The 27,534-nt window shown below is 47.4% G+C and overlaps 1 protein-coding gene across 1 annotated transcript in view; it reads right to left on the minus strand.

The window, feature by feature from the left end:
- LOC135226416 (estradiol 17-beta-dehydrogenase 8-like) overlaps window positions 1–27,316 on the minus strand; it is a 41,922-nt gene extending 14,606 nt beyond the window's left edge. Inside the window, exons 1-5 of the mRNA XM_064265944.1 lie at window positions 26,824–27,316; window positions 25,891–25,961; window positions 25,051–25,167; window positions 8,859–9,052; window positions 1–112 (exon numbers count right to left, since the gene is read on the minus strand). Coding sequence (XP_064122014.1) covers window positions 1–112; window positions 8,859–9,052; window positions 25,051–25,167; window positions 25,891–25,933 — 466 coding nt within the window. The 5' untranslated portion in view covers window positions 25,934–25,961; window positions 26,824–27,316. The remainder of the gene's footprint in view (window positions 113–8,858; window positions 9,053–25,050; window positions 25,168–25,890; window positions 25,962–26,823) is intronic.
- Between the last annotated feature and the right edge of the window lie 218 nt (window positions 27,317–27,534).

Consider the following 27,534-nt stretch of genomic DNA (forward strand, 5'->3'; position numbering starts at 1 on the left):
GTCCCATATTTCCTGACTTTGCTACAATGCTTTGAACATTACAAATAGCTCCACCATTCATTTCTTTTTCAAGGAGAGTTGATGCCATTGCTTGAGTAAGCAAAAATGGCCCCTGAAAGTAATAAATATTTCACACACACTCCTGTGATGACAGACAGAAGACAGGGTTCCTGCTGACAGTAAATGCTTGTAATACTGCAAATTTTTTCTCAAAAATGATATTGTTATTGTACAATAAAGTTTCATACATACTTACCTGGCAGATATATACTTAGCTATAGACTCCGTCGTCCCCGACAGAAATTCTAATTTCGCGGCACACGCTACAGGTAGGTCAGGTGATCTACCGCCCTGCCACTGGGTGGCAGGAATAGGAACCATTACTGTTCTAGAACCAGATTTTCTCTTCCACCTGTCTCCTGAGGGAGGCTGGGTGGGCCATTTAATCGTATATATCTGCAGGTAAGTATGTATGAAACTTTATTGTACAATAACCAGTATCATTTTCATACATTTCAAACTTCCCTGTCAGATATATACTTAGCTGATTGGCACCTTTGGCGGAGGGTAAGAGACAGCTAATTACTGATTAGACAGGTAAACAACATACGTTGTAGGTAATAAAAATAAAAATACCCTGGTTCCTACCTGTTTTGGCAGAAGATTTCATAGCTACTGCTTAGAAGTCTGCTTCGCCTCAAGAGTCTCAGCGAGGATGTGACCTATGGCTATGAGCTCTTGTGAGGCCTTTAAATAATGGGAGGCAAACACCGAGTTGCACCTCCAGTACGTCGCTGCTAAGATATTTTTCATCGACATGTTCTTGTTGAAAGATGTAGCAACTGCACGTACCTCGTGTGCTTTTACTCTCAAAGCTGCAAAGGATTCACTTTTGCATTTCATGTGAGCCTCAGTAATCACGTTTCTAACGAAAAAGGCTAAGGCGTTTTTTGACATCGGTCTCTTAGGGTCCTTAACCGCACACCAGAGACTGATTGCAACCTTGCAGCTGCTTCTTCCTGTTGCAGTCTTTGACCCACCTCCAAATGTGTCAATCAGCTATATATATACCTGCCAGGTAAGTGTCATACATGAAAATGATGTTATTATGATATAACAAAGTTTCATGTATACTTACCTGGCAGGTATATATAATTAAATTCCCACCCACCTCCCCTCAGGAGACAGGGTTCAGAGAAAAAATCTGACGAAAAGAAAATGGAATGATTCCGAGCACCAGCGCCACGGGAACGGGGGGGCGATCACCTGAACTACCAGTGATCTAGCGGTTGCCGCGAGTTTTGAAAATTCTGCCAGTGCGAACAGAGAATATATCTATATATATACCTGCCAGGTAAGTATACATGAAACTTTGTTATATCATAATAACATCATACTTAAGAACCACATCTAGGTTCCAGCTAGGGGAAAGCGAAGCTTTTGATTTTGATGTTTCAAAAGACCGTATCAGGTCATGAAGGTCTTTGTTTTCTTCTATGTTCAGGCCCCTGTTCTTGAACACAGCAGATAGCATGCTTCTATACCCTTTTATCGTAGACACTGCCAATTGAGATTCTTCTCTCAGATATAGAAGAAAATCGGCAATTTCGGTCACAGAGGTATCGGAGGGTGACAGCTTCTTCGCCTTACACCATCTACGGAAGACTTCCCACTTCGATTGGTAGATCCACATGGTAGAGGATCTTCGTGCTCTTGCAATTGCCCTTGCAGCCTTGCAAGAAAAGCCTCTCGCTCTGACCAATCTTTCGATAGTCGAAAGGCAGTCAGGGCGAGAGCGTGGATGTTTTTGTGATACCTCTCAAAGTGGGGTTGTCTGAGCAGATCTGTCCTTTCGGGTAGTGATCTGGGGAAGTCCACCGTCCATTCCAGTACCTCTGTGAACCATTCTCGAGCGGGCCAAAAGGGAGCGATTAGTGTCATCCTCGTTCCTTCCAAGGACACGAACTTCCTTATCACTTCCCCCAGTATCTTGAACGGGGGAAAAGCGTACGCATCTATGCCAGACCAATCCATGAGAAGGGCATCGATTGCTATCGCTCTGGGATCCTCCCCTAATGAGCAGAAGTTCTCCATCCTTCTGGAGAGGAACGTCGCAAACAGATCTATTTGAGGTTTCCCCCATAGAGACCACAGTTTCTGGCAGACTTCTGAATGAAGGGTCCATTCTGTAGGAAGGACCTGGTTCTTCCTGCTCAGTCTATCTGCTCTTATATTCCTCCCTCCTTGAACGAATCTTGTTAGGAGTACTGTTTTTCGTTCCTCCGCCCAGATTAATAGAGCTCTTGCTAACTCGTACAGGGAGAAAGAGTGCGTCCCCCCCTGCTTTCTGATGTATGCCAGAGCCGTGGTGTTGTCCGAGTTGACCTGGACCACCACGCCTCTGACATCCTCTTCGAAATGCCTCAGAGCCAAATGAATGACACTTCCTTCGTCCCTAGTGTTGCTCCCCATCCTGTTTCCGAGGCTCAGAGAACAACACTAGGCGAGGGTTCTGCAGAGACAAGGACACTCCCTCGTCTTATCAGAGGTTTTAACCACCATCGCAAGTGGCTCTTGATATTTTCTTGTAGACGAAAAGAATCTGCCAGTTCTCCTGTCTTCCTGTTCCACATTCTCCTCAGGTAGAACTGCAGAGGTCTCATGTGCAGCCTCCCCAAAGAAACGAACTGCTCTAGCGACGAAAGGATGCCCAGAAGACTGAGCCATTCTCTCGCTGAGCTTCGCTCTTTCTCTAGGAAGGCCGAGACCTTCTCCAATCCTCGAGCAATCCTTTCTTGGGATGGAAATGCTCGAAAACCCTGAGAATCCATCCGAATCCCCAGATAGACAATGTCCTGGCTGGGGATCGTCTGAGATTTCTTGAGGTTCACGAGTAATCCGAGTGATTTCACTAGATCTAGAGTTGTTTCCAAGTCCTCCAAACACTGCTGGCTCGATCTCGCTCTTATGAGCCAGTCGTCCAAATAGAGCGATATTCTCACCCCCCTTCAGATGTAGCCATCTTGCTACGTTCCTCATCAATGCTGTAAACACCTGAGGAGCCGTCGAGAGGCCGAAGCACAAAGCCCTGAATGGTAAAATACTGCCTGCACATGAATCGAAGATATTTTCTCGATGAAGGATGCAGGGAGACGTGAAAGTAAGCGTCCTGCAGGTAGAGGGAGACCATCCAATCTCCTGGACGCAGAGCCGTAAGGACCGAGTTGGAAGTCTCCATGGAGAACTTTGTCTTCTCCACGAAGTGGTTCAATGCGCTCACGTCCAGCACAGGCCTCCACCCTCCCGAAGCTTTTGGCACTAAGAAAAGGCGATTGTAAAAGCCTCGGGAGTGAGGATCCTGCACTGTCTCGATGGCCTCCTTCTCCAACATTTGCTGTACTAGACTTAACAGGGATTCCCTTTTTGCAGGATCTTTGTACCTTGCTGACAGCTCCCTCGGTGTCGTCGTCAATGGAGGTCTGTCTCTGAAGGGGATGAGATATCCTTTCTTGAGTATTTCCAGAGACCAAGAATCTACTTGTCTCGAGGCCCATGCTTCTGAAAACTTCAGCAGCCTGGCCCCCCCTGGTGCTAGGAGGACTGGTTTCTCATTTGGTCTTCTTTGTTGCTCTAATGGAAGAAGACCTTCCTCTTCTTTCTGCTCCTCTTTTCCTAGGGGCTCGGCCTGATGAGCTCCCTCGAAAGGGCGGCTGAGCACTTCTTGACTACCTCTTCGTGGCAGGAACAGCTGGTCTTGACTTCTTCGCCGATTGCACTAGCAAGTCCTGCGTTGCTTTCTCAGTTAGCGAGTGACAAATATCCCTCACTAACTGAGAAGGGAAAAGCTGCTTCGAAAGAGGGGGGTATAAGACAGACGCCCTCTGAATGGGAGAGACCGCTTTTGTTAAAAATGAGCTGAAGACAGCTCTCTTTTTCAGAATTCCTGCCCCGAAAAGGGATGCCACTTTAGCTGATCCATCTTGAACCGCCTTGTCCATACAGGCCAGCACACTATGTAGGACTTCGGGTTCCAAGAAATCGGGGTCTTGTGTCTTCTTGGCCAAAGCACCAAGGGACCAGTCTAGGAAGTTAAAAACTTCCAAGACATGGAATACTCCCTTGAGGAGATGGTCCATTTCCGACATAGTCCAACTTGTTTTCGCAGATGGAAGTGCATGTCTTCTTGACGAGTCCACTAATGTCGAGAAGTCTGCGTCTGCAGAAGCAGGGAGAGAGAGTCCCATTGCTTCTCCTGTGTTATACCAAATCCCTCTCCTTCCCAATAGTCTGGAAGGGGGACAGGTAAACACAGTCTTCCCCGCCTCCTCTTTGGATTTTAGCCAATTCCCGAAGGCATGCAAAGCCCTCTTCATTGAGATGGTAGGTTGCATCTTCAAAAAAGAGGGTGACTTTGAAGTCCTTGTACTTGAGAATAAAGACCGAGGAGAAGGAGGGGGAGCAGGACTCAGAGACTCTCCAAACTCTTTCAATAAGAGGGCTGCTAAGGTCTTATAGTCTGAAAGACCCGCCCCCACCCTTATTTTTGCTTCCGAGTCTGACCCATCTTCCATATCTTGACCCAGTCACATTAGAGAAGAATGAGCAACCGGAGGAGGTCCTTCTCTAAGCAAGGTGAGGGGCTCTTAGCAGTACCGACTCTAACCTGACAAGGGCTACGGCCGCCTGTGCGACGTCTTGAGTCCCTGCCAGGAGAAGGCCGATCCTGTAATTTGCCCTTACTTACATTAAGACTGTCCTGATAAGGACGACGGCCGGCTGTGCGACAACTAGCGTCCCTATCAGGAGAAGGTCTTGAATGCGCAAAACCTCACAGAATCAGCCACATCCTGACAAGGGCTACGGCCGCCTGTGCGACATCTCGAGCTCCTGCCAGGAGAAAACTGATCCTGCGAAAAGTCCCAAAGAGGAGCCTCCCGGTCAACTTCTAACTCCATGTCAGATGAAGATGGAGATCCTGGTTCATGGCACCTGGCGCCTGGTGCTTGGATGATGTATCATTCCTGGATAGTTTATCGTGGCTGTTAGGCGCCTCAGGCGCCAGGCGCCTGGCATGCGCCTGGCGCTTGGTAGGAGCCTCAGGCGCCTCATGCGTCTTTCTGTATTCATGAATATTGATTGGATCCTCTCGCCTCGTAGGCGTTTTGCGCCTGGCAGGCGCCTCGTCCGAGCTGTCAGAGACTTCTACCGGACGGGATTTTTTAACGGGAAGGAAGCGATCCTTTCTCCTGGGAGGATCCTTCCTCAAAACTCCAACCAACGAAGATATCTGTTGTTGCATTTCTCTTAGGATCTTCGTAGCGGCGTCTTCTTTCTCCGTATCCGATCTAGGGGAAGGAGGATTTGATGAATAGATTTCTTTCCTCTTCTTTTCCGGTGGATAGTCTTCCGGGAAATCTTCCGGGCTAGAGTCCAAAGCTGGCGACTTCCATGATCTTTTAGAAGGTCTCGACAGCTTGTCAGAACTCCATCCTTTCTTTGAAGAAGAATCGGATGACGAAAAACACTGTTTCAGGACGCCTTTCCAACGGCTATCCTTGGCAGTCTGGGACGCTACTACAGATCCTGCCGAGGGGACGCCTGACCGGTGGGGATTCTCTGAAACCTCCGTACGGCTTTCGACATTCCTTCTCCTCTGGGCTTGGGGAGCTTGGAAGAGGTCTAGACCTGGGAGCGAGACAGAGCCGATCAGACACACCCTCCACTTCACTGGAACACTTTCACTTGCTTACCTTCTAAATCCTTCAATTTGCGTTCCATCTTCAAAAGGGAAGCCTTCAAATTTGCAATTTCCGATGCCGAACTTGCAGAATCTGATAATTGAGAAGGTAATGCTGTATGGGAGGAAGCAATTACATTAGAGATAGGCACTAGACTACTAACTGGCTCGTTAAGAGACCGACCTACTCAGACTTTTGGAAGAGGCTTTTTCTAGCCCTATCCCTTTCCAATTTTCTCAAAAATTATGAGTTAAGAACCTTCCATTCTTCTCATTTAAATTCTTACATTCATCACATGTATTAGATTGTGAACATTCATTCCCTCTACATCTTTTACAAGTAGTGTGAGGGTCTACCGAAGCTTTCGGCAGTCTCACACTACAACTTTCATCCACGCACACTCTGAACGAAAAACTAGAGTCAGACATTCTAGGAAAAATCCAAATCCAAATCCAAAAAAGTCCACAAAAGCGTATGCGAGGCCAGAGATCCAATACGTCACCAAAAATATCAGTCTAGAAGATCAACGGCGATGAAACACGAAAGTCAAAGTCAGGAGGAACTAGCAACGATGTTACTAGCACCGGCGACAGAGAAAATCTGGTTCTAGAACGGTAATGGTTCCTATTCCTGCCACCCAGCGGCAGGGCGGTAGATCACCTGACCTACCTGTAGCGTGTGCCGCGAAATTTGAATTTCTGTCGGGGACGACGGAGTCTATAGCTAAGTATATATCTGACAGGGAAGTTGAATGTATGAGAATAAACTTTCCTAACTTTATAATAATTCAAAGCTTTTCAGCATCATACTTACAAATGAAATTAATCAAACCTAAGTTTAACATGTGCAATTTTGCTTAGAATAGGGCTCCCTTAAGTTCATTTCAGATAGTAAATCTTTATCAACACTTATATATTGACATCACTGTAGGAAGTGGTTTGGTGAATCAGTGTTACCTTTGTGAAAAAATTAAAGGTCGGAGAGAACAAAGGGAGTGGATGAAAAGTCAAAGGCAAATAGAAGAAATGGAGCTTGGGGTCAACTGAAAAGGACAAAGAGCCTTTTGTAATGCCATTTTCACACAGTCAACGTTGTGGTAAAGGTGTTCATTCCTATGTGCCAAACTTCATCAAAACATGCTTGAGAAAATTCTGACTTGCACATCACACTGTAGATGGTACCCTCCTGCCTAGCTGTTCAACTTCTTTACTTTAACTCACTCCACTTTTCACTTCATTTAAACCCAAATTATTCTGGAGAAGACCTATTGGTCTACAAATGATTCACAATTTTCTTAAATTAATTTCGGCAATAATAACCAAATAATGCATGGTAAGTAGGTGACAATGGAAGGCCCATAGTATTTGAAGTTTAAGCATCTTGTATAATAAACACTAAATAAATAAAATCCATTGCTGAATAACCACTGGTTCCACGCAACGTAAAAACACCATACAAACAAACTAAATAAATAAGAGTAATAAATTCAGGCTTCTCTGCACTGTGGTACCATACAACTATGAAATACTGTACAATTATTTAGGTGTAGGCCTGAACCAAATATAGTCAGTTTGTCTAATACTGGTTCCACCTTTAGTAGCATCTTTTTTCACTTGCATCAACCTGGAATAATCTTCATATCCTATTTACATTTCCTAAATCCCTAAACACCCATTTCACACCTCATTGCAATCATCACATTTATAGTTTTTAGAACCTTGAATTTGCCGAGAGCACGAAACATGGTCCTTAGCAGCTGGCAGCTTGGGGTGACAGGAATCTCTGGGACAGCAGCTGTAACTTATGCTACTTGAGAGTTGGAATCCTCTTGGTAGTACATATTAGTGGTTTCATCAAAGTCCTTCAAAACTACTTGCTAATGGTTCCATCAAAGTCTTTTAACACTACAGTGGACCCCCTGTATTCGCGTTCTCCAGATTCGCGGATTTCTCTCGGGAACGTTTCCCTGCATTATTCGCGGAAAATTCGCGCATTCGCGGTATTTTTCTATGATAAATATCCCCAAATTGCTGGTTTTTTTTATGAATTTCATCATAAAATGCACTTTTTGTGATAAAACTATTAAAAAAACCATGTAGGAAAATTTTTAGTGGTGTTTTCTTGAGTTTTAACTAACAAAATAGGCTGTTTTTAGCATTTTTATAGGGGTTCCAAACATTCGCGGGTTCTAACTATTCACAGGGGGGTCTGGTACGCATCCCCCGCGAATACGGGGGGACCACTGTACTTCAGACCTGTTTTTTTTTTCAATTAACAGCTTTCCTTGCAATTAAATTTAATTCTACAACTTGGAAATCACTGAGCCTCTACCTACGTACTCTACACATTAGTACTTACTCTCCTACCCAGTACTCCTGATCTAACTACAGAACTTATTTGAACTTATGTCCTGTCCAATTTTTTAAAATTTAATAAAGAAGTCCACGGGGTTTTTCAGTAAGAAAATCAACATTTCTTCGTGAAAAAATTTTCCTAACTTAATGACTAAAATCCTTCTAGCATCTTGCACACAAAAAGTACAAAAAATGGCAAATTGTATTGATGCTTCCACAGTATGGGAAGCTATGCTTGGGAAGCTTCAACAGATAATACATTGAAGCAACAACAATAAAAAATCATGAAATTATCTACCACTAGTCAGTGAGCACTGATTGTGCAATGGGAAAGCACAAAAATGAATGCTAAGTTGAAGTCTGTAGGAAATTGTGGACACACTCCCTAATGACACTAATGCAGTTTCATTTTACTGAACCAGGAAACAAAGCATATGTGACCTTCGTAGCAAAGTATGGGATCTTTTAGTTTGCCCTGTTTTACAATTTATAACAGTTTCAATAACTGCAACTTAAATTTCAAATGTCTATCAACTTAAGGATGATGGCAAGTTAAGGGTTAAGCAAGTTTTGTACCAAAATAATTTCAATTTAGTATATTAACAGATATGAGATATTTTCTACATGGTTGACTACAAAATACTTCAAACTTGGACCTTAACTAACCTTACAAGCATGAATGAAATATTACTCAAGAGATAAAAACTTTATTAAAGATTTAGTCAATCTACTTATTGGGAAATGAGAAAGATTAAATCTCTCTTACCTTGACATTGACATCTAAGACGTCCATAAATGCTTGTTCCTCTAAATTTAGGAGGAAATTGTCTTTAGTAATTCCAGCAGCATTAACAAGGAGACTTGGAGGGGCTTCCAACTCCTCCATTGCTGTTTTGAAACAGGATGAAACGGAGGATTTGTCCGAAACATTCATGTTCACCGCTAGATGATTGCTGGGATCTTTAAATAGAGATATTTAAATTATATTAACTAACAAACACATCAAGATGAACATTTTTTTATAAGATTGACTTTAATTAACTGTCTGACATCACAGCAACAACAACAAATATCACCACAATCAAGATAAAAACCATCAGAACTCATTACATATTGCATTACAAAATTAAAAATTTCTTGAAAACTGAAAATATTGTCACATGTCAATATTTTCATTATCATTGATTAAGAAGTTCTTGAGCTCATTTTTATGCTACCATCAGTAGCCTACTTAGGAGTACCATATGAATTAAGAGTTCATAATACATATGCAGATTAGTGTACTACATGCAATAAAGACACTTCAGTTTTAAAAATTATTAAATAAAGTGTTTGCAGTTTGGGTTAAAAATATGACAATTTGTCGAAAATTGCATATTTCCTAACTATACAAACCTGAGGTCCTTTAACAATAGGAATTAGCTAGCGGCAGCTGGAACGGTCGTAAGCTTCGAACAAGGGGAGAACGGTAGTTAACTGCTTGTCCGGCAGTCGGAGGTAAACAAATCACTTTTGCTTTTGGCCCATGCAAAATACGCAGAGTGAGGGGTGGCATGAGGAGGGACTATATGTAAAGGACCTCAGGTTTGTATAGTTAGGAAAAAATGCACTATTTCTAGTAAAATATTGCTATGATACCAGAGAACTGCTAAATTGGACATGTCAGAAGTCTCTGACTCGCTCACCTAAATAAAAGGTGTCGGTATAGAACTGGGGCGAGTGTTAAACACTACCACAGCAACCCTTCCAATTAGCCTTTTCCTCATCAAAAGACCCTGAAAACGGGGAGCCGACCTATAGGTCACACCCAGCTACCCTGTTGAAGGGGACTGCGGCGTCATACTTATCGATAGCATAGAAGCTTGGTGCACAGCAAGGGGGGGAAAAAAGGAAAAAAAAAAAGGGGGGGAGGGGGGGGATTTCACTGGGCGACACGGCTTCCTCGCCCAGAAATAGATTTTTCCTACGTCAAAATCCCTTTTCTGGGCTCAGCCGTGTCGCTCCGTGCTAAAGAGGACACATTTCACTGGGCGACACGGCTTCCTCGCCCAGAAATAGATTTTTCCTACGTCAAAATCCCTTTTTTGACAAATTGTCATTTGTTCCGATACGTAATACAAACCATCGGTCCTTTAACAATAGGAAGACTCACTTCTTGGTGGGAGGAATCTGAGTCTTTTGATGAACAAACTGGTGTTTGTCCATCCCTGGAATGCCTCCCTGGTCGTAAGAGCGAGGGAGGAATCAAAGCCTGTCCGATTGATCGGGGTGTGCACTGCAGGATCCAATGGTCAGGCCTCTGGGCCAAGTACTAAGAGAGAGGCAAGCGTATCTCTTCGTACCAGCAAGCAAGAACTTGTTCCTGTTTGCAAGAGACAATCATAAAATTATGGGTTTGTCTCAAGCTGGCATCCACTTCCTCCCCCTTGTTGGAGGAAGTGGTAGATATACGCTCATATCCCTAGTGAAAGGGATAGGATGGGCTCGTTGAGTAGCTCACCTGCATCTTGTCCTTATCCAGCAGGGTGACGATCGTGTCCCTCTACCCACAGGTAGAGGGGAAGAAAAAGATGGGAAGTTACGGTCACACCAGGACTCGATGCTGTTCAGCCTGCGAGGGTCTGGGTTCGCTACACAACGTGTGAGCAGCCACACGGGTCCCAAGGAAAAAAGATCAAGGACCTGTGGGCAATATCCCGAAGGAGAAGGAGGTGCATGTGGTCTGGTGGACCAGACCCCTGCCTTCAGTACCTGTGCCACGGAGAAGTTCTTGCGAAACAAAGCAGCATCTCCTTCGCATCGAAGGCGGTGAAGTCCATTAGGGAGGGGATTGTGAACGACTCGAACCGATCGTCAGGGACCGAAGGGTTCTGAGTCTTCGCTACGAAGTTCGGTACGAAATCGAGCGTCACGGATCCCCATCCCCTGGATGCTTGACTTCGCAGGAGAAATCATGCAGTTTTCTCAGAGGAAAAGAAGGGAATAGTCGCATGACCTATCCCTCTTCTCGACTTCGGTGATGTCCAGTACCCATACTGGTCTGTCCGTCTGCAACGAAGAGTCTCGCATCCTCCTATCCCCATGTAGCTTAGTTCTCCGGTAGTGGATAGGACACGACACTCCATGGTGGGTGTGCGATGGTATGGGTACTGTGACAAGCTATTAAGACGAAGTAATGATTGCTCTGTAACAACCGAACCAAGTCAACAGCGTAGTTCGTAACTGACTTGGGCGCTTCTGACAGCTGTCGACTGACTGCGTTCGGTAGGAGGCAAGTTGTCCAAGCATCCGAGTAAGTCACGTGACTTTCGCCCTTAAAAGGGTTATGTCGAGAGACCAAACAAATAGTGTATTTGTTTGTCACCTATACCGGATGGTGAGGTGATTATTCTCTTAAGGCATGTGCCCAACAGGAAAAAAGTCAATTGCCTTCTAGAGACCGAGGTCCCCTGAGGCAAAGACATTCTCATAGTTGTTGAATCTCAGCTAAGGAGAAACAACACTATGTGCCGTTGAAGACGAAGGTAGACACTGAATGCAACCTACGTCTTCAGACGAATCGAGAGAAGGATTCTCAAGATTCATTAAACTGTGCTTACAAATGACTGAAAAACAAAAGCTAACCGCTATTCATTGCTGTCTGTGAGAAGTCGTAGTTGCAATGGAAGCGGGCATTCTTCAGTAATGAAACACAGGGGCGAGCCGCCTGAAGAACGCTTCTCATGGGCTGAACGTTTGGAAGTAGAGCTGGCAGGTGTGGGAGTAGGCGATGTCTTTCAATACATCTGCTAATCCGGGGTGAACAATGAATAATTGCCACACTACGAATAAGAGATATTTTGAGGACAAACTCAGATTCCGCAAAAATCATTCGCATTATCGCAGTGCGATGCAGCAAGAGACTATTACAGAATTCTGTTACCGTGCGGTAAACAGAAAGATGAAAGTCGAAGAGATATCTCTGTTGTAAATTCTCGCAATACTGAAGGCGATGAATTCGAGCATCACAGCAGTAGATGGTCATTCATGTATGCAAGAATCCCCGTTAATCAGAGACTTAAGTCCGTGATTGTTGGACAGAGATACGGTTGGTATTCAATCAAAACAGGGGAGAAAGACATAACCAACCGTGCATCTCGAGGCGGCAACTGGTACTGAAATGCCTCGGGCAATTCAATACGCAGTAGCTGTCGCTGACTCGTCATCCTGAGTTGCCAAGTAATCCTTTCCACGAAGGAATGCGTTCGGCTAGAACCACCGAGCATAAAAAGATATGCTCGAGCAATTATATTTAGGCAAAACGAATTTCGGTAAATACAAAAGCTGAAATGGTGTTGTCGTGACAAAACCAGTAAGTATATAAAATTGAAACTGGAAACTCCTGGGAGGTTGCAGGCAACCCCGAGTTGCAGTTCAATTAGAATACTCCTCGTCTAAGTCGCAATCCGTAGAGTAACTAGGATATGCGCCTACCCCTCGGACAATTCAACTGCTTAGCACAATCATGTCGCGAGTTTAATATACGTAGTATATTTGTAGGATTCTGAACAACGATCTCTATCCTAAATTCTTTCCTTTAAGAAAACAAAATAAGGATTGGAGATCGACCACCTTCGATCTCTATCAAAGAGAGTGAAGGAGAAGTCTTCCTCGAAGGAAAGCTTCAATGGTGAACAAAATAACTAAGACGATAGTTCAAGCCAAACTGGATGTTCCCGTCCGTTCTTTTCTATTCCAGGTTGGTCGCCTACTGTGAGATAGTCTTCTTTCAGCAGCAGTCTTCTTCCCAATGCTAGAAATTCCAAGAATTCGAGCATAGGCGAGGTTCCCGATTATCATGTAACAATTATCGGGGATTCTCGTCTCGCTCACTTTGGACCGTGGTCTCGCCTAAGTGTTTGGAGATCGTAAAAAACTCGAACACACTGAATGCGCTAGAAATTCCGTAGAATTCTAAGCACTCTGCGAAACCCCCACCGAATTCGTCAAACGATATCGGCTGGTGGTCCTCTCGATTCCCGTAGAAATCGGGAATGGGGCAGGATCCCTCCTCACCGACCGGGAACTTATGTCAGGTAGGGACCGAAGGTCCCCCGGTCCCCCGCGCAGAAGTCCCCAACGTGGGATCCTACAAGAGAAATCTCTGTAGGATCCCTCACCATTTCCTTCGTAGCCGTAAGGAAAGAGGGAATAGAGAGAATTGGATACTCGCTCGCCTTCCCAGTGGTGGAACTAGCAGTTGGAGAAGATTAGTAGGCAGCCATTCGCCTTGCGGCGATGGCCTCTCAGAGTCTGGGAAAACGTATCCTCAGGAGAAAACGTTTTCCCCGAGGAGGGTAACGAACTCTCACTGTAGGTAAGGGTCTGCTGCCACTGTGAACGTCGTCTGGGTGGGGCTGATCGACACAGAACAGGAGAGAGCCGATACCGTCCTCCGGACTCATTCCAGTCCTCGTCGAGGTCGAAACCTTTCAGGAGGACCGAAGGAGTATTTAACTACGGTGTCCGAAGACACGTAGAAACTCCGCTGTCGCAGTAGAGGAGGTGGAAATAGCCTTGCATCGACCGGCCAGAATGCACTGAGAGAGCCTTCTTGTCCGGAGAGAGACTCTGGTTCAAGACAGAATCGGCAAGCTCCGATCGCGGCAGACCCACCGTCGGTTTGGGTTCCCTCTCGGGCCCCAAAATGACTCGAGCAGAGACGTGGGCTCTGCTGGTGGGAGCGGCAATCCTTCCCCGAGGTCGTTGTGCTGAAGAATCAGCGCCATAACCTCGACAAAGTTCCTCTGGATCTAGGAAGTCATAGCATCTTGCAGAGTAGGACCGTCAAGCCCCTCGAACAAGAGCATTCCGAGAACCTTCCCCTTAAGGAGGAGGAACTGCGATAGACCCCTCCCAGATTCCTCCTGCCACTTGCGCGTAAGTCCTGGTCGCCGTCGAAAGATCGTACTGGTACTTACGGCGTCGTGACGGGATCGTGCGGGGTATGCCCCTCACGATCACCCCGCTGTGCCTCGCTCTTCCTGGTGCAAACCGAGGAAGTTGCAGGCACGGGAGGGGAAGACATGACGCTCCTCTTTCGCTCGCTGGCAGAACCAGCGGGCTTGGAGGGCTGCAGGCGATCGCCACTTTGCAGGCCTAGTCGAGCCGTTTCCAGGGAAACGGCTGGACCGAGAAACAGCGGGCGCGATCGTCGTGTGCAGAGGAGCTGCTGCTGGTCCCCCTATCCGCCCCCGGTCCCCTGTGGGACGCGGCGGTCAGGAGACCTGCAGAGACCACTGTCGCGGTGAGACCGGTGCTGTCCTCGCGGCGCATCATACCGCTGGTACCAGCCGAGGCTGGCACCAACGAGGCAACCTCTTCCCAAGCCAGCTCGTGGCTGGTCAGACAGTCACGTCTACCAGGGTTACCAGCTGGTCGCTGCGAGAGCGGCCGCTGGTCTGGCGAGAGTCACATGAGCGGCTCTCACCAGCTTCTGCTCTGTGCCACATACTTGGCGCCAAGCGAACTCTGGCGCCAAAATTTGGCTATACGCTCTCCCGCGGGAGATCCCCCCTCGCTCGCTGGCAGGACCAGCGTGCTTGGAGGGCTGCTGCTGATCCCCAACCCGCGGTGGTGATCGAGCAGCAGGCCTGGCCTTGCTGCTCGCCTGAGGCGAGAGGCTCGGCTGAGAACGTCGACCCCGATCCCGAGCATCAGGCGAGCTGTTGCTGGTTACCGTCTCCGCCCGGTCCCGATGGGAGCGGCGGTCAGGTGACCTGCTAGGCTCGCTGTCGCGGTGAGACCGGTGAGCGTCCTCTTGGCGCGTCAAGCCGTTAGTACCAGCCGAGGCTGGTACCGACGGCCACGGGGACCCCTTCTTCGCCTCAACCCGTGGCCGGTCAGAGACCGTCACGTCTACCCGAGCACCGCTGGTCGCTGCTGAGAGCGTCCACTGGCCTGGCGAGAGTCGTCTGCACGACTCTCGCCAGTCTTCTGCTCCGCGCTTCGGTCTTGACGGCTGAGCGAACTCGGGCGTCAAGACTTTTTTGGCTGGACGGTCACCCGCGGGAGACCGTCCACTCGGTACTCTCGCGAACGAGAAGCCGAGGCGGATCCTGGTTTAGCGGCAGAACCGCTAGTAACCAGGCGAGGAAGTGCCAGCCGAGGCTGGTACTCCTCTAGGTCCCCGTCTTTTCTTCTTCTTTGCAGACGAAGAGACGGGCGGGCCCGGTTCCCGAAGGGAGCAGGAGGACCAGCAGAAGAGCTCCCTGAACGCCTGAGCAAGGGGCCCCTTAGAAAGGTCCCAAGGACCTTTTAGGGGGAGGAGGCAAGATTTTCTTCTTCGGCTTGGTAGCCTTAGAAGTCCCGAAGGAGAGGCAGCAGCCAGACGATGAAGACGAGATGACAACCTTCCTCTTCCTCTTCCTCGTCAGCTCACGCAGGACAGTCGTCAGGTCCTCCATCCAGGCCGGCCTTAGCCGGGGCTATTGCCGAAGCAACACAGCCCGACTGCACCTGTCCGGAAGGACCTGGGACTGGGGAAGACACACCGTGGCAGGACCAGCATGGACAGGCTCAGGAACCAGGAGCGACAGGAACAGCAACCAGCTCAGGAGTGGCAAGAACAGCGGCAGTGGTAGACCCCAGAAGGGACAGCAAGCAGCCAGCAGCGGGAATCACATCAGCGGCAGGTACGGCAAGGCCCAGCGATCGCCTCGTAGAATCATCGGCAGCCAGCGGGAACCTGGGTACTGGCGGCCGGTCCAGGGACGAGCTGCTGGAACAGCGGAAGTCTGGGGCAGGCAACAACGAGAAACAGGCGGCGGCGGCAACCCCCCCTCGGTACGGCGGTGGCCCTAGTAGCGGCAGACGGCGTCACCGACACAGCATGGGGGAGTGTAGACCAGGCGGGGGGGAGCAGCATAAGCGGCCGTGGAGGTAGTAATGGAGACCGCCCCCGACCTCGCTAGACGCTGCAGCAGCCCGTGGATGCTAGGCACGCCCTGCCGCCGCGGTGGTCCATACCTGTCCAAGGTCGTCTCCCACGGATGTAGCACCTGCGGTAGCACAGATAGATTAGTAAGAGGGGTTCCCTCACGCACGGTGGGAAGACATGCCCCACCCCGAACGCAAGGAAGACCCCAAATACAAAATACAACGAGGAAGCTGAGCGGGGGCCAGGAAAGAAGACGAAGAATCGGATACCAAGGGAGTCGCGGAGAGCTTTCCGACGACTTCCTGGCAGACCTTCGCTTCCCTTACACCCGCACAGCAGTGAAAAGTAATATGAAAATGAAACAGAATACTGCCCTTGCGATTCACTTCATAGAACTTAAAGGGGAAAAGATCAATTCCTGGGTAAGAGCGGAAACTTGATCCATAATAATATGATGCTATCATAAATATATATGAAAATGAAACAGAATACTGCACTTGCGATTTCACTTTCACAGAAAATAATCGTAAGGATCAATTCCCGGGTAAGAGCGAAAATTGATCCAAATTAAAATTTATGCAAATAAATAAATGAAAATGAAAAGAATACTGCAAGTTGCGAATCCACTTTCATTGCATTCTATCATACAAAATAAAAGGCTCGTGCCGAGCGCAATACGCTCCGGTGCAACGAACGCACAGGGCAAAAATATAATGAAAAGAGTACTTACATTTTTCAATTACACACTTTCGCCCAAAATACATGACTCGGCGCGAGTCGCGGACCCGCCTCGGCACCGAGAGCATAATTCAAGGGTTCAATTCATGAAAAGAGAGGAAAATCGCCGCATCTACGGCGATAGCTCCATGTTGGTTCATAATTAAGTAATGAAAAATGAAACAGTGTACTTACAGTTTCATTTTCAAGTCAAAACAAACCATTAGTAGAAAACACAATATAAACAAAGCATACGACGATGAAGCGGGCAGAGCGCGATGACGAACACGTCCTTCACACCCGCGGCCGAAAGCAAAAGTGATTTGTTTACCTGCCGCGCGACTGTCGGACAAGCAGTTAACTACCGTTCTCCCCTTGTTCGAAGCTTACGACCGTTCCAGCTGCCGCTAGCTACTTCCTATTGTTAAAGGACCGATGGTTTGTATTACGTATCGGAACAAATTGTCTGTTTAAGGGTTGAATCCCTTTTTCGAACACAGCATTTCTTGACGAAACCATTTACGTATGTGCTATCATGAAATGTATTTCCCAGTAGTCTTGAGCTGTACGTATATTGTATTCCCATCTGAAACTCTGCTAGGGAGTTATAGATATTCTGCTCCTTTCTAATTCATGTTTATACAAATGCAACCTTATTAAGGACAAGAAAAAAATGACAATTTGTCGAAAATTGCATTTTTCCTAACTATACAAACCTGAGGTCCTTTAACAATAGGAAGGTAACTAGCGGCAGCTGGGACGGTCGTAAGCTTCGAACAAGGGGAGAACGGTAGTTAACTGCTTGTCGATCGTGCGCGCGCCCGCGCGCCGAGAGGTGAAGAATCACTTTTGCTTTAGGCCCATGCAAAAAGTTGCAGAGTGAGGGGTGGCATGAGGTGGGACTATATGTAAAGGACCTCAGGTTTGTATAGTTAGGAAAAATGCAATTTTCGACAAATTGTCATTTGTTCCGATACGTAATACAAACCCTCGTCCTTTAACAATAGGAAGACTCACTCTTGGTGGGAGGAATCTGAGTCTTTTTGGTGAACAGACTGGTGTTCGTCCAACCCTGGAGTGCCTCCCTGGTCGTAAGAGCAAGGGAGGGATCCAAACCTCTGTCCGATTGATCGGGTGTGCACCGCAGGATCAATGGTCAGACCTCTGGGCCAAGTACTAAGAGAGAGGCAAGCGTATCTCTTCGTACCAGCAAGCAAGAACTTGTTCCTGTTTGCAAGAGACAATCATAAAAATGATGGGTGTTTGTTCTCAATTTGGCATCCACTTCCTCCCCCTTGTTGGAGGAAGTGGTGGATATTTACTCCTATCCCTACTGAAAGGGATAGGATGGTGCTCTATTGAGTAGCTCACCTGCATCTCGTCCTTACCCAGCAGGGTGACGACCGTGTCCCTCTACCCAAAGGTAGAGGGAAGAAAAAAGATGGGAAGAGAGCCAGTCACACTCTCATTCCTCATCCATTCTTACGGTCACACCAGGACTCGATGCTGTTCAGCCTGCGAGGGTCTGGGTTAACTACACAACGTGTTGAGCAACCACCACGGTCCCAAGGAAAAAGATCCAAGGAACTGTGGGCAAATATCCTGAAGGTAGAAGGAGGTGCATGCGGTCCGGTTGGACCAGGCGCCTGCCTTCATTACCTGCGCCACGGAGAAGTTCTTGCGGAACGCGAGAGAATGATGAAGAGGCGTCCACACTCATCCTGGGTGTCGAGTTTCTTTCAGACAGCTCCGTCGCACCTTCACAGGACAAAGCAGCATAGCCTTCGTATCGGAGGCGGTGACGTCCATTAGGGAGGGTATTGTGAAGGACTCGAACCAATCGTCAGTTAACGAAGGGTTCTGAGTCTTCGCTACGAAGATCGGTACGAAAATCGAGCGTCACAAATCCCCATCCCTTTGTGCTTGACTTCTCAAGAGAAGTCATGCAGTTACCTAAGACGAAAAGAAGGGAATAGTCGTATGACCTATCCCTCTTCTCGACTTTGGTTATGTACAGTACTCATATGACAAAGCTATTAAGACGAAGTAATGATTGCTCTGGAACAACCGAACTAAGTCCACAGCATAGTTCGTAACTGACTCGGACGCTCTGACAGCTGCCGACTGACTGGTTCGGAATCAGTAGAGGCAAGTTGTCCAAGCATCCGGGTAAGTCACGTGACCTTCGCCCACCTTTAAAGAGTTATGCTGAGAGACCAAACAAATAAAATATTTGTTAGTCACCGATGCCGGACGGCGCGGCGATGATTCCCTTAATGCATAAACTCAAAAGGCGAAAGTCAATTGCCTTCAAAAGACCGAGGTCCCTGATGGGCAGAAAATCTCATAGACGTTGAATCTCAGCTTAAGGAGAAACACACTATGTGACGTTGAAGACGAAGGTAGGCAATGAATGCAACCTACGTCTTTCCAGCTGAATCGAGAGAAGGAATCTCAAGATTCTAAACCTGTGCTTACAAATGACTGAAAACGCTAACCGCCATTTCATTGCTGTCCGTTGTGCAATGAAAAGCGGGGCGTTCTTCAGTAATGAAACACAGGGGAGAGCCGCTTGAAGAACTGCTTCTCATGGGCTGAACGTTTGAAGTAGAGCTGGCAGGTGTGGGAGTAGGCGATGTCTTTCAATACATCTGCTAATCCGGGGTGTGAACAATGAACAATTGTACACCTCCGAATACAAGATATTTTGAGGACAACTCAGATTCCGCAAAAATCATTCGCATTATCGGGATACGATGCAGCAAGAGACTATTACAGAATTCTGTTACCGTGCGGTAAACAGAAAGATGAGAGTCGAATAGATATCTCTGTTTAAAATTCTCGCAATACCGAAGACGATGAATACTAGCGTTTCTCAGCAGTAGATGGTCATTCATGTATGCGAGAATCCCCGTTAATCAGAGACTTAAGTCCGTGATTGTTGGGCAGAGATACGGTTGTTATTCAATCAAAGCAGGTGAGAAAGACATAAACAACCGTCTATCTCAAAGCGGCAGCTGATACTGAAATCCTCGGGCAATTCAATACGCAGTAGCTGTCGCTGACTCGTCATCCTGAGTTGCCAAGTAATCCTTTCCACGAAGGAATGCGTTCGGCTAGAACCACGAGCATAAAAAGATATGCTCGAGCAATTATATTTAAGCGAAACGAATTTCGGTAAAATATAAAAGCTAAAAATGGTGTGTTGTGACAAACACCATAAGTATATAAAATTGAAACTGGAAACTCCTGGGATGTTGCAGCAACCCGGGTTTGCAGTTCAATTAGAATACTTTTCGTCTAAGTCGCAATCCGTAGAATAACCAGGATATGCGCCTACCCTCGGACCATTCAACTGCTTAGCAGAATCATGTCGCGAGGTTCTATATACGTAGTATATTTGTAGGATTCTGAACAACGATCTCCATCCTAAATTCTTTCCTTCAAGAAAACAAAATAAGGATTGGAGATCGACCACCTTCGTTCTCTATTAAAGAGAGTGAAGAAGTTCTTCCTCGAAGGAAAGCTTCAATGGTGAACAGAATACTAAGACGATAGGTTCCAGCCAAACTGGATATTCCCGTCCGTTCTTTCTCTATTCCGGTTGGTGTCTACTGTGAGATAGTCTTCTTTTCAGCAGCAGTCTTGCTTCCTTCCAAATGCTAGAAATTCCAGGAATTCGAGCATAGGCGAGGTTCCCGATTATCGTGGTAACATATCGGGGATTCTCGTCTCGCTCACTTTGGACCGTGGTCTCGCCTAAGTGTTTGGAGATCGTAAGAAACTCTAAACACTCTGAATGCGCTAGAAATTCCGTCGAATTAATAAGCAGTCTGCTGAAAACCCCCACCGAATTCGTCAACGATATCGGCTGGTGGTCCTCTCGATTCCCGTAGAAATCGAGAATGGGGCAGGATCCCTCCTCAACGACCGGGGCTTACGTCAGGTAGGACCGAAGGCTCCCCCCTGGTAGCGCAGTCCCCAACGTGGGATCCTACAGAGAAATCTCTGTAGGATCCTTCCCCTTTCCCTCGTAGCCGTAAGGAGAGAGGGAATGGGGGAGGAAGGTTGGATACTCGCTCGCCTTCCCAGTGGAACTAGCAGTTGGAGGAGAGTAGGAGCAGCCATCGCCTTGCGGCATGGCCTCTCAGAGTCTGGGAAAACGTATCGTCAGGAGAAAAACGTTTTTCCCGAAGAGGGTTACGAACTCTCACTGTAGGTAAGGGTCTGCCGCCACTGTGAACGTCGTCTGGGTGGGGCTCGATCGACACCTGACAGGAGAGAGCCGATACCGTCCTCCGACTCATTCCAGTCCTCGTCGAGGGTCGAAACCTCTCAGGAAGGACCGAAGGAGTATTTAAATACGGGGTGTTCCGAAGACACGTAGAGAAAGCCGCTGTCGCGAGCCAGGTAGAGGAGTGGAGTAGCTTGATCGACCGGCCAAGAACTGAGAGAGCCTTCTTGTCCGGAGACGAGAGACTCTGGTTCAAGACAGAATCGGTAAGCTCCGATCGCGGCATACCCACCGTCGGTTTGGGTTCCCTCTCGGGCCCCAAACGACTCGAGCAGAGACATGGGCTCTGCTGGTGGGAGCGGCGATCCTTCCCCCGGTCGGTCGTGCTGACGAATCAGTGCAATAACCTGGGTAAAGTTACTCTGAATCTCGGAAGTTACAGCGTCTTGAGGAGTAGGACCGTCCAGTCCCTCCAACAAGAGCAGCTCCCAGGACCCTCCTCCTTCAGAAGAAGGACCAGCAACAGATCCCTGACGGTTGCCTCCAATCACTTGCGCGTACGTCCTGGTTGGTCCTAAGACCAACCTGGCACGTGCGGCGTCGTGACGGGATCGTGAGCGGCGCATCTCTCACGATCACTCCTATACCTAGCTCTTCCTGGCGTATGCCGAGGAAGTTGAAGGTACGGAGACACAGAAATGACGCTACCCCTCTCCCCCTGACGGTCGCCTCCAATCACTTGCGCGTACGTCCTGGTTGGTCCTAAGACATACGTGGACGTGCGGCGTCGTGACGGGCGATCGTGAGCGGCGCACCTCTCACGATCACTCCTAGCTACCTCGCTCTTCCCGGTGTAGCCCGAGGAAGTTGAAGTAGTGGAGAGACAGACCTGACGCTCCCCACCCCCCCGCTCGCTGGCAGGACCAGCGTACGTGGGGGGGGGCTGCAGCCAGATCACCAAACCCGCGGTGGGGATCGATCTGCAGGCCTGGCCGTGCCGCTCACCTGTGGCGAGCGGCTCGACTGAGCACGTCGACCCCGGTCCCGTGCGTCAGACGAGCTGCTGCTGGTCACCGTATCCGCCCGGTCCCTGTGGGAGCGGCGGTCAGGTGACCTGCAGAGCTCGCTTTCGCCGTGAGACCGATGAGCGTCCTCGCGGCACGTCAAACCGCTGGTACCAGCCGAGGCTGGTACCGTCGGTCGAGGGGACCTGGGGGACCTCTTCCAGCCTCAACCCGTGGACCGGTCAGAGACCAGTCACGTCCACCCGACGATGGTACGGCTGGTCGCTGCGGAGAGCGGGCCGCTGGCCTGGCGGAGAGTCACCTGAGCGGCTCTCGACAGTTTTCTCTGCTCGTGCCTCGGTCATGACGCTGAGCGGAACTCAGGCGTCTTAACTTTTGGGCTGCACGGTCACCCGAAGGAGAGTCGTACACTCGGAAACTTCTCGCGGACGAGAAAACCGAGCCGGTACCTGGCTTAGCAGCAGAGCTGCCGAAGACCAGGCGGAGGGTGTACCAGCGGTAGCCAGCACACCTTGGTCCCCGTCTTCTTCTTCTTACTCAGAAGGGGAGACGGGCCCCGTTCCCGAAGGAACAGGAGGACCAGCAGAAGAACCCCCGTCACACCGGAATGTGACGAGCCCTTCGAAGTTCCCGAAGGAGTCTTCTTAGGGGGAAAGGGGAAACAAAACGGTTACCAGCTGGTCGCTGCGAGAGCGGGCCGCTGGCCTGGCGAGAGTCACCTGACGGTTCTCGGCCACAGCCTTCTCGGCCAGCTGCTCCGTGCCGTGGTCTTGGCGCCGAGCGAACTCTGCGCCGAAACTTTGGCTGCACGGTCTCCCGAGGGGAGAGAGAGGTACACTCGGGATCTCCCGCGACGATACGGAGAGACCGAGCCGGAACCTGGCGTAGCGGCATCGCCGCTAGCACCAAGGCGAGGAAGTACCAGAGCTAACCGATACTCCTCTGGTCCCCGTCTATCTCTTCCTTACGGAAGGGGAGACGGGCACGCGCTCCCGAAGGAGCAGGAGGACCAGCAGAAGGACCCCCCCCCCCCCCCCCGTCCCACCGAGGTGGGACGGGCCCTTCCCTTAGAAGTTCCCGAAGAGACTTCTTAGGGGGGAGGCAGCCTTCTTCTTCTTCGGCTTATGGGACCTTAGTCGAAGGGGAAGAGGGCAGCAACAGACGAAGATGGACACCTTCCTCTTCTTCGTCAGCTCACGCAGGACAGTCGTCAGGTCCTCCATCCAGGCCGGAGTCGGAGGGCCTATTGCCGAACGCAACACGGCCCGACTGCACCTGTCCGGAAGGCGAACCTGGGACTGGGGAAGACACACCATGGGCAGGACCAGCATGGACAGGCGCAGGAACCAGGAGCGACAGGAACAGCAACCAGCTCAGGAGCGGCAGGAACAGCAGGCAGCGGTAAACCACAGAAGGGACAGCCAAGCCAGTAGCGGGAACCACATCAGCGACAGGTACGGCAGGACCAGCCATCGCCTCGTAGAATCATCGGCAGCCAGCGTGGTAACTGGCGGCCGGTCCAGGGCGAGCTGCTGGAACAGCGGAAGTCTGGGGCAGGCAACACGAAGAAAACACAGGCAGCGGCGGCATACCCCTCCTCGGTACGGCGGGCAGACCGGACCCTAGAAGCGGCAGACGGCGTCACCGACACAGCATGGGGTGTAGACCAGCGGGGGGAAGCAGCATAAGCGGCCGTGAAGGTTGTGTAGTGGAGACCACTCCAGGTCACCGCCCCCAGACCTCGCTAGACTCTGCAGCAGATCGTGGATGCTAGGCCACGCCCTGCAGCCGCAGTGATACCATGCCTCCAAGGTCGTCTCCCACGGCTGTAGCACCTGCGGTGCAGCAGACAGATTAGTAAGAGGGGTTCCCACTCAGCACGGGGGGGGGAGACATGCCCACACCCCAAGAACGGAAGGAGACCCAAAAACCAAAAATACGAGGAAGCTGAGCGGGGTGGGCAGGAAAGAAGACGAAGATCGGATACCAAGGGAGTCGCGGGAGAGCTTTCCGACGACTTCCTGGCAGACCTTCGCTCCCCTACCCCCGCACAGCAGTGAAAAGTAATATGAAAATGAAACAGAATACTGCACTTGCGATTCACTTCATAGAACTTAAAGAGGGAAAAATCAATTCCCGGTAAGAGCGGAAACTTGATCCATAATAATATGATGCTATCATAAATATATATGAAAATGAAACAATACTGCACTTGCTATTTTCACTTTCACAGCATAAAATCGTAAGGATTAATTCACCCGGGTAAGAGCGGAATTTGATCCAAATTAAATTGATGCAATTAATAATAAATGAAAATGAAAAGAAAAACTGCATTGCGAATCCACTTTCATTGCATTCTATTCATACAAAATTAGAGGCTCTTGCCGAGCGCAATCAAGCTCTCGGCAACGAACGCACAGGGCAAAAATATAATGAAAAAGAGTACTTACATCTTTCAATTACACACTTTCGCCAAAATTACATGACTCGGCGTGAGTGCGCCCGCCTCGGCACCGAGACATAATTCAAGGGTTCAATTCATGAAAAGAGCGGAAAATCGCCGTCTCTACGGCGATAGCTCCATGTTGATTCATATTAAGTAATGAAAATGAAAACAGTGTACTTACAGTTTCATTTTCAAGTCAAACCAAACCATTAGTAGAAAACACAATATAAAACAAAGCATACGACGATGAAGCGGGCAGAGAGCGATGACGAACACGTCCTTCACACCCGCGGCCGAAAGCAAAAGTGATTCTTACCTCTCGGGCGCGCGGGCGCGCGCGATCTGACAAGCAGTTAACTACCGTTCTCCCCTTGTTCGAAGCTTACGACCGTCCCAGCTGCCGCTAGTTACCTTCCTATTGTTAAAGGACCGAGGGTTTGTATTACGTATCGGAACAAATAATGGTTAACAATGCTGACTTGAAGACCAATTTAACATGTTACACTTTGTTATGCTTTTATTGCCATAATGAAAATCTATAAACAAAAACATATTGCAAATATATCTTTAATTATAAAAGAAAAAGTACAGAAAAATGAAGAATGATATTTTACTTACTCATCAACATATCAACTGTTTCTTGTGCTCCGTTCAAGTTCATGTCTGCAGCAACAACTCTAGCCCCATCTCGCGCTAATATACGACATACAGCTCTACCAATACCACTTCCACCACCTTAAACATAACAAAAAAATCTAGTTTTATTTGTGTGAACTGACTCACTGATAAGTAAAGTGAGCAAATATAAAATGGTTTGAGCTAGCAACTTTTAATTCCCATATGAAGCCAAAAGATATTAAATCATTATATGTTATTACTCAACATATCTTCACATTTGCTACATCTCTGGGCGTCTCATCAGTGGAACGTCAGCAAGTAATGTTAGATCTGGTTGGATGACTATTGGATGCCGGGCAGTAGCAAGTTTGCTACATAGATAGTTTATCAGTCAGTAAAATAAACAAAATTGGTAATTTCTTGGACTGATGACTACTAACTGGGGAGATGGGCACAAGGCTTCAATCACACAAAAATTTCAATACTATGCTTTGAATTTTACAAAAGACCTTATGAATCTGGTGGGAGCAGCAATGGAATAAAACCCGACCTGAGGTGTAACCAGAATTTACAAGATTTCATGAGTCAAGACCATCCTTTATCTCAAGCCCACATTTCCCCTTCCTGGTCTCTTGGCAACTGGGGCCACTTCTATGCTACAAAATATAAACTGACAGATTTAGTATCTAGCAGCCACATTTAGTTTCCTTATGGCAGCTGGTGACTATATTGCCACTAAAATATATTTACCCATATGAGTATGTAATGTAGCAATTTGTGTTATATTTGTTCTTTATTCTCATTAATAATGCAAAGAAAACTTTAATTTAAGTTCCTTACCAGTGACAAGACCAACTTTCCCCGCAAACAATTGTGAAATCATCTCTGTGCCTTGATTTTTGACAGGATTTCTGAAATATGACAGAAATGAGGAAAAATCTTTACACAAAAACATAAGAAAACCTTGAAGAACATTCATAAAAGCTGAACTTAAACCAACAGGCTTCACATAAAAATGCAATTTTAAGAATGGAAACAAATATGCATTGCCTTTCTTGATCAGTTACTTTATTATTCAAAGGAAAAAACTGCTTTAAGCATTTACATGAAGAAAATGGGTTATAACCCATTTTCTAGTCAATACAAGTATACATATACAGATCTCCAACTTCTCTATAGGCAAGAAAAGAGGGAGCCTAAACCTTCACAGCGTCCCTAACGGTTTCAAGATGAGTGATGTGGGGCTAATGAAATAGTAAAATGCAGCGAGAAATGAAATGAGGCTATCATACTCTACCTATATTTATATATATCAAGAACATAACGTTCAAAATGATACAAATATACAGTAAACCCCTCGATTATTTGCAGTAATACACCCAAAAGTACAGAAAAAGGAAGTGACTAGGTTAGCCTGGGGTATAACTCCCTCTAAGCTACTGTAAATCCCATAGTAACCCTGGCAAGCCAATAAAAATACAAATTGTAAGAAGTGGTGTCCTTGCTTAGGTTCGGTCAGCATGCTTCCCTCAAATTCCCTAAATCATCTACAGTCCTCTATGTCAAGATATGTTGTGCAATCATTTTACAGAAGAGCTCCATATGGAATGTGATTTATTAATAAAATATTTTGAATGAAAAATACACAAAATGGTTGTATATAATGCTGTAAAGGTGAGACGATGTGAGAAATTTACTGTCCACTGTTTATGATTTGCATTTATCCCCACACGCCCAAGTCACAACCAGTGTTGCCAACCATGGGGTAATTACTCTATGTGTAGAGTAATTCTGCCTCAAATCTAGGTCTGTAGGGTAACTGGGTAATGTCACGAAGTCTGAGCGTTCACTCTACCCCACTCAAATTCTGAAATGGAAAGGAATTTTTAACTGATACAACATAAATAAGCAAAAATGAAATGGGGCCAGAATTATTGAATGCCATTTTGGTTACCAAATCAGCAATTAAGGGTAAGGGAGGAAGAATGTAGAAATAAAAATATAACAACTGAACATATTGTAGGAAATTATAGCGCTCCATACCTTTAAAATTATGAATCAACAGAAGTCAAGATTTCATTTGCCTACTATTATAAAATGGGTAATATCATATTTATGTTGATCTGTATTAAATCATTTATGTAACAATAATTGATAGATATTTTGTATCGGTTTTGTATTCTTCGATATTTCTGTGTAATGGGGTTGCTGTAACGAACGTTGCCACCTCTCTTTTGCGCTCGGTTCACCTCGTGCACTCGGCTAGTTAACTTCTCCTTATCAAGTTTGAAGGAGGGTTCAACGTTTGGAAGCGTAGATTGAAGTTTACGTTAGTGTTTTGCACGTTTAAGTTGTAAATCCCTAGAATTTATACATATTTTGGATGCCAGTGAACGAGGGTTTTCTCAAGAAGAGACTGTTTGAGTTAGTGTGTGTTCTGGAGGTACTGGGTAAGGACGCTTTGTTTATTTTCACATAACTACT

Source organism: Macrobrachium nipponense, chromosome 14, assembly GCF_015104395.2.
Source record: "Macrobrachium nipponense isolate FS-2020 chromosome 14, ASM1510439v2, whole genome shotgun sequence".
NCBI lineage: Eukaryota > Metazoa > Arthropoda > Malacostraca > Decapoda > Palaemonidae > Macrobrachium > Macrobrachium nipponense.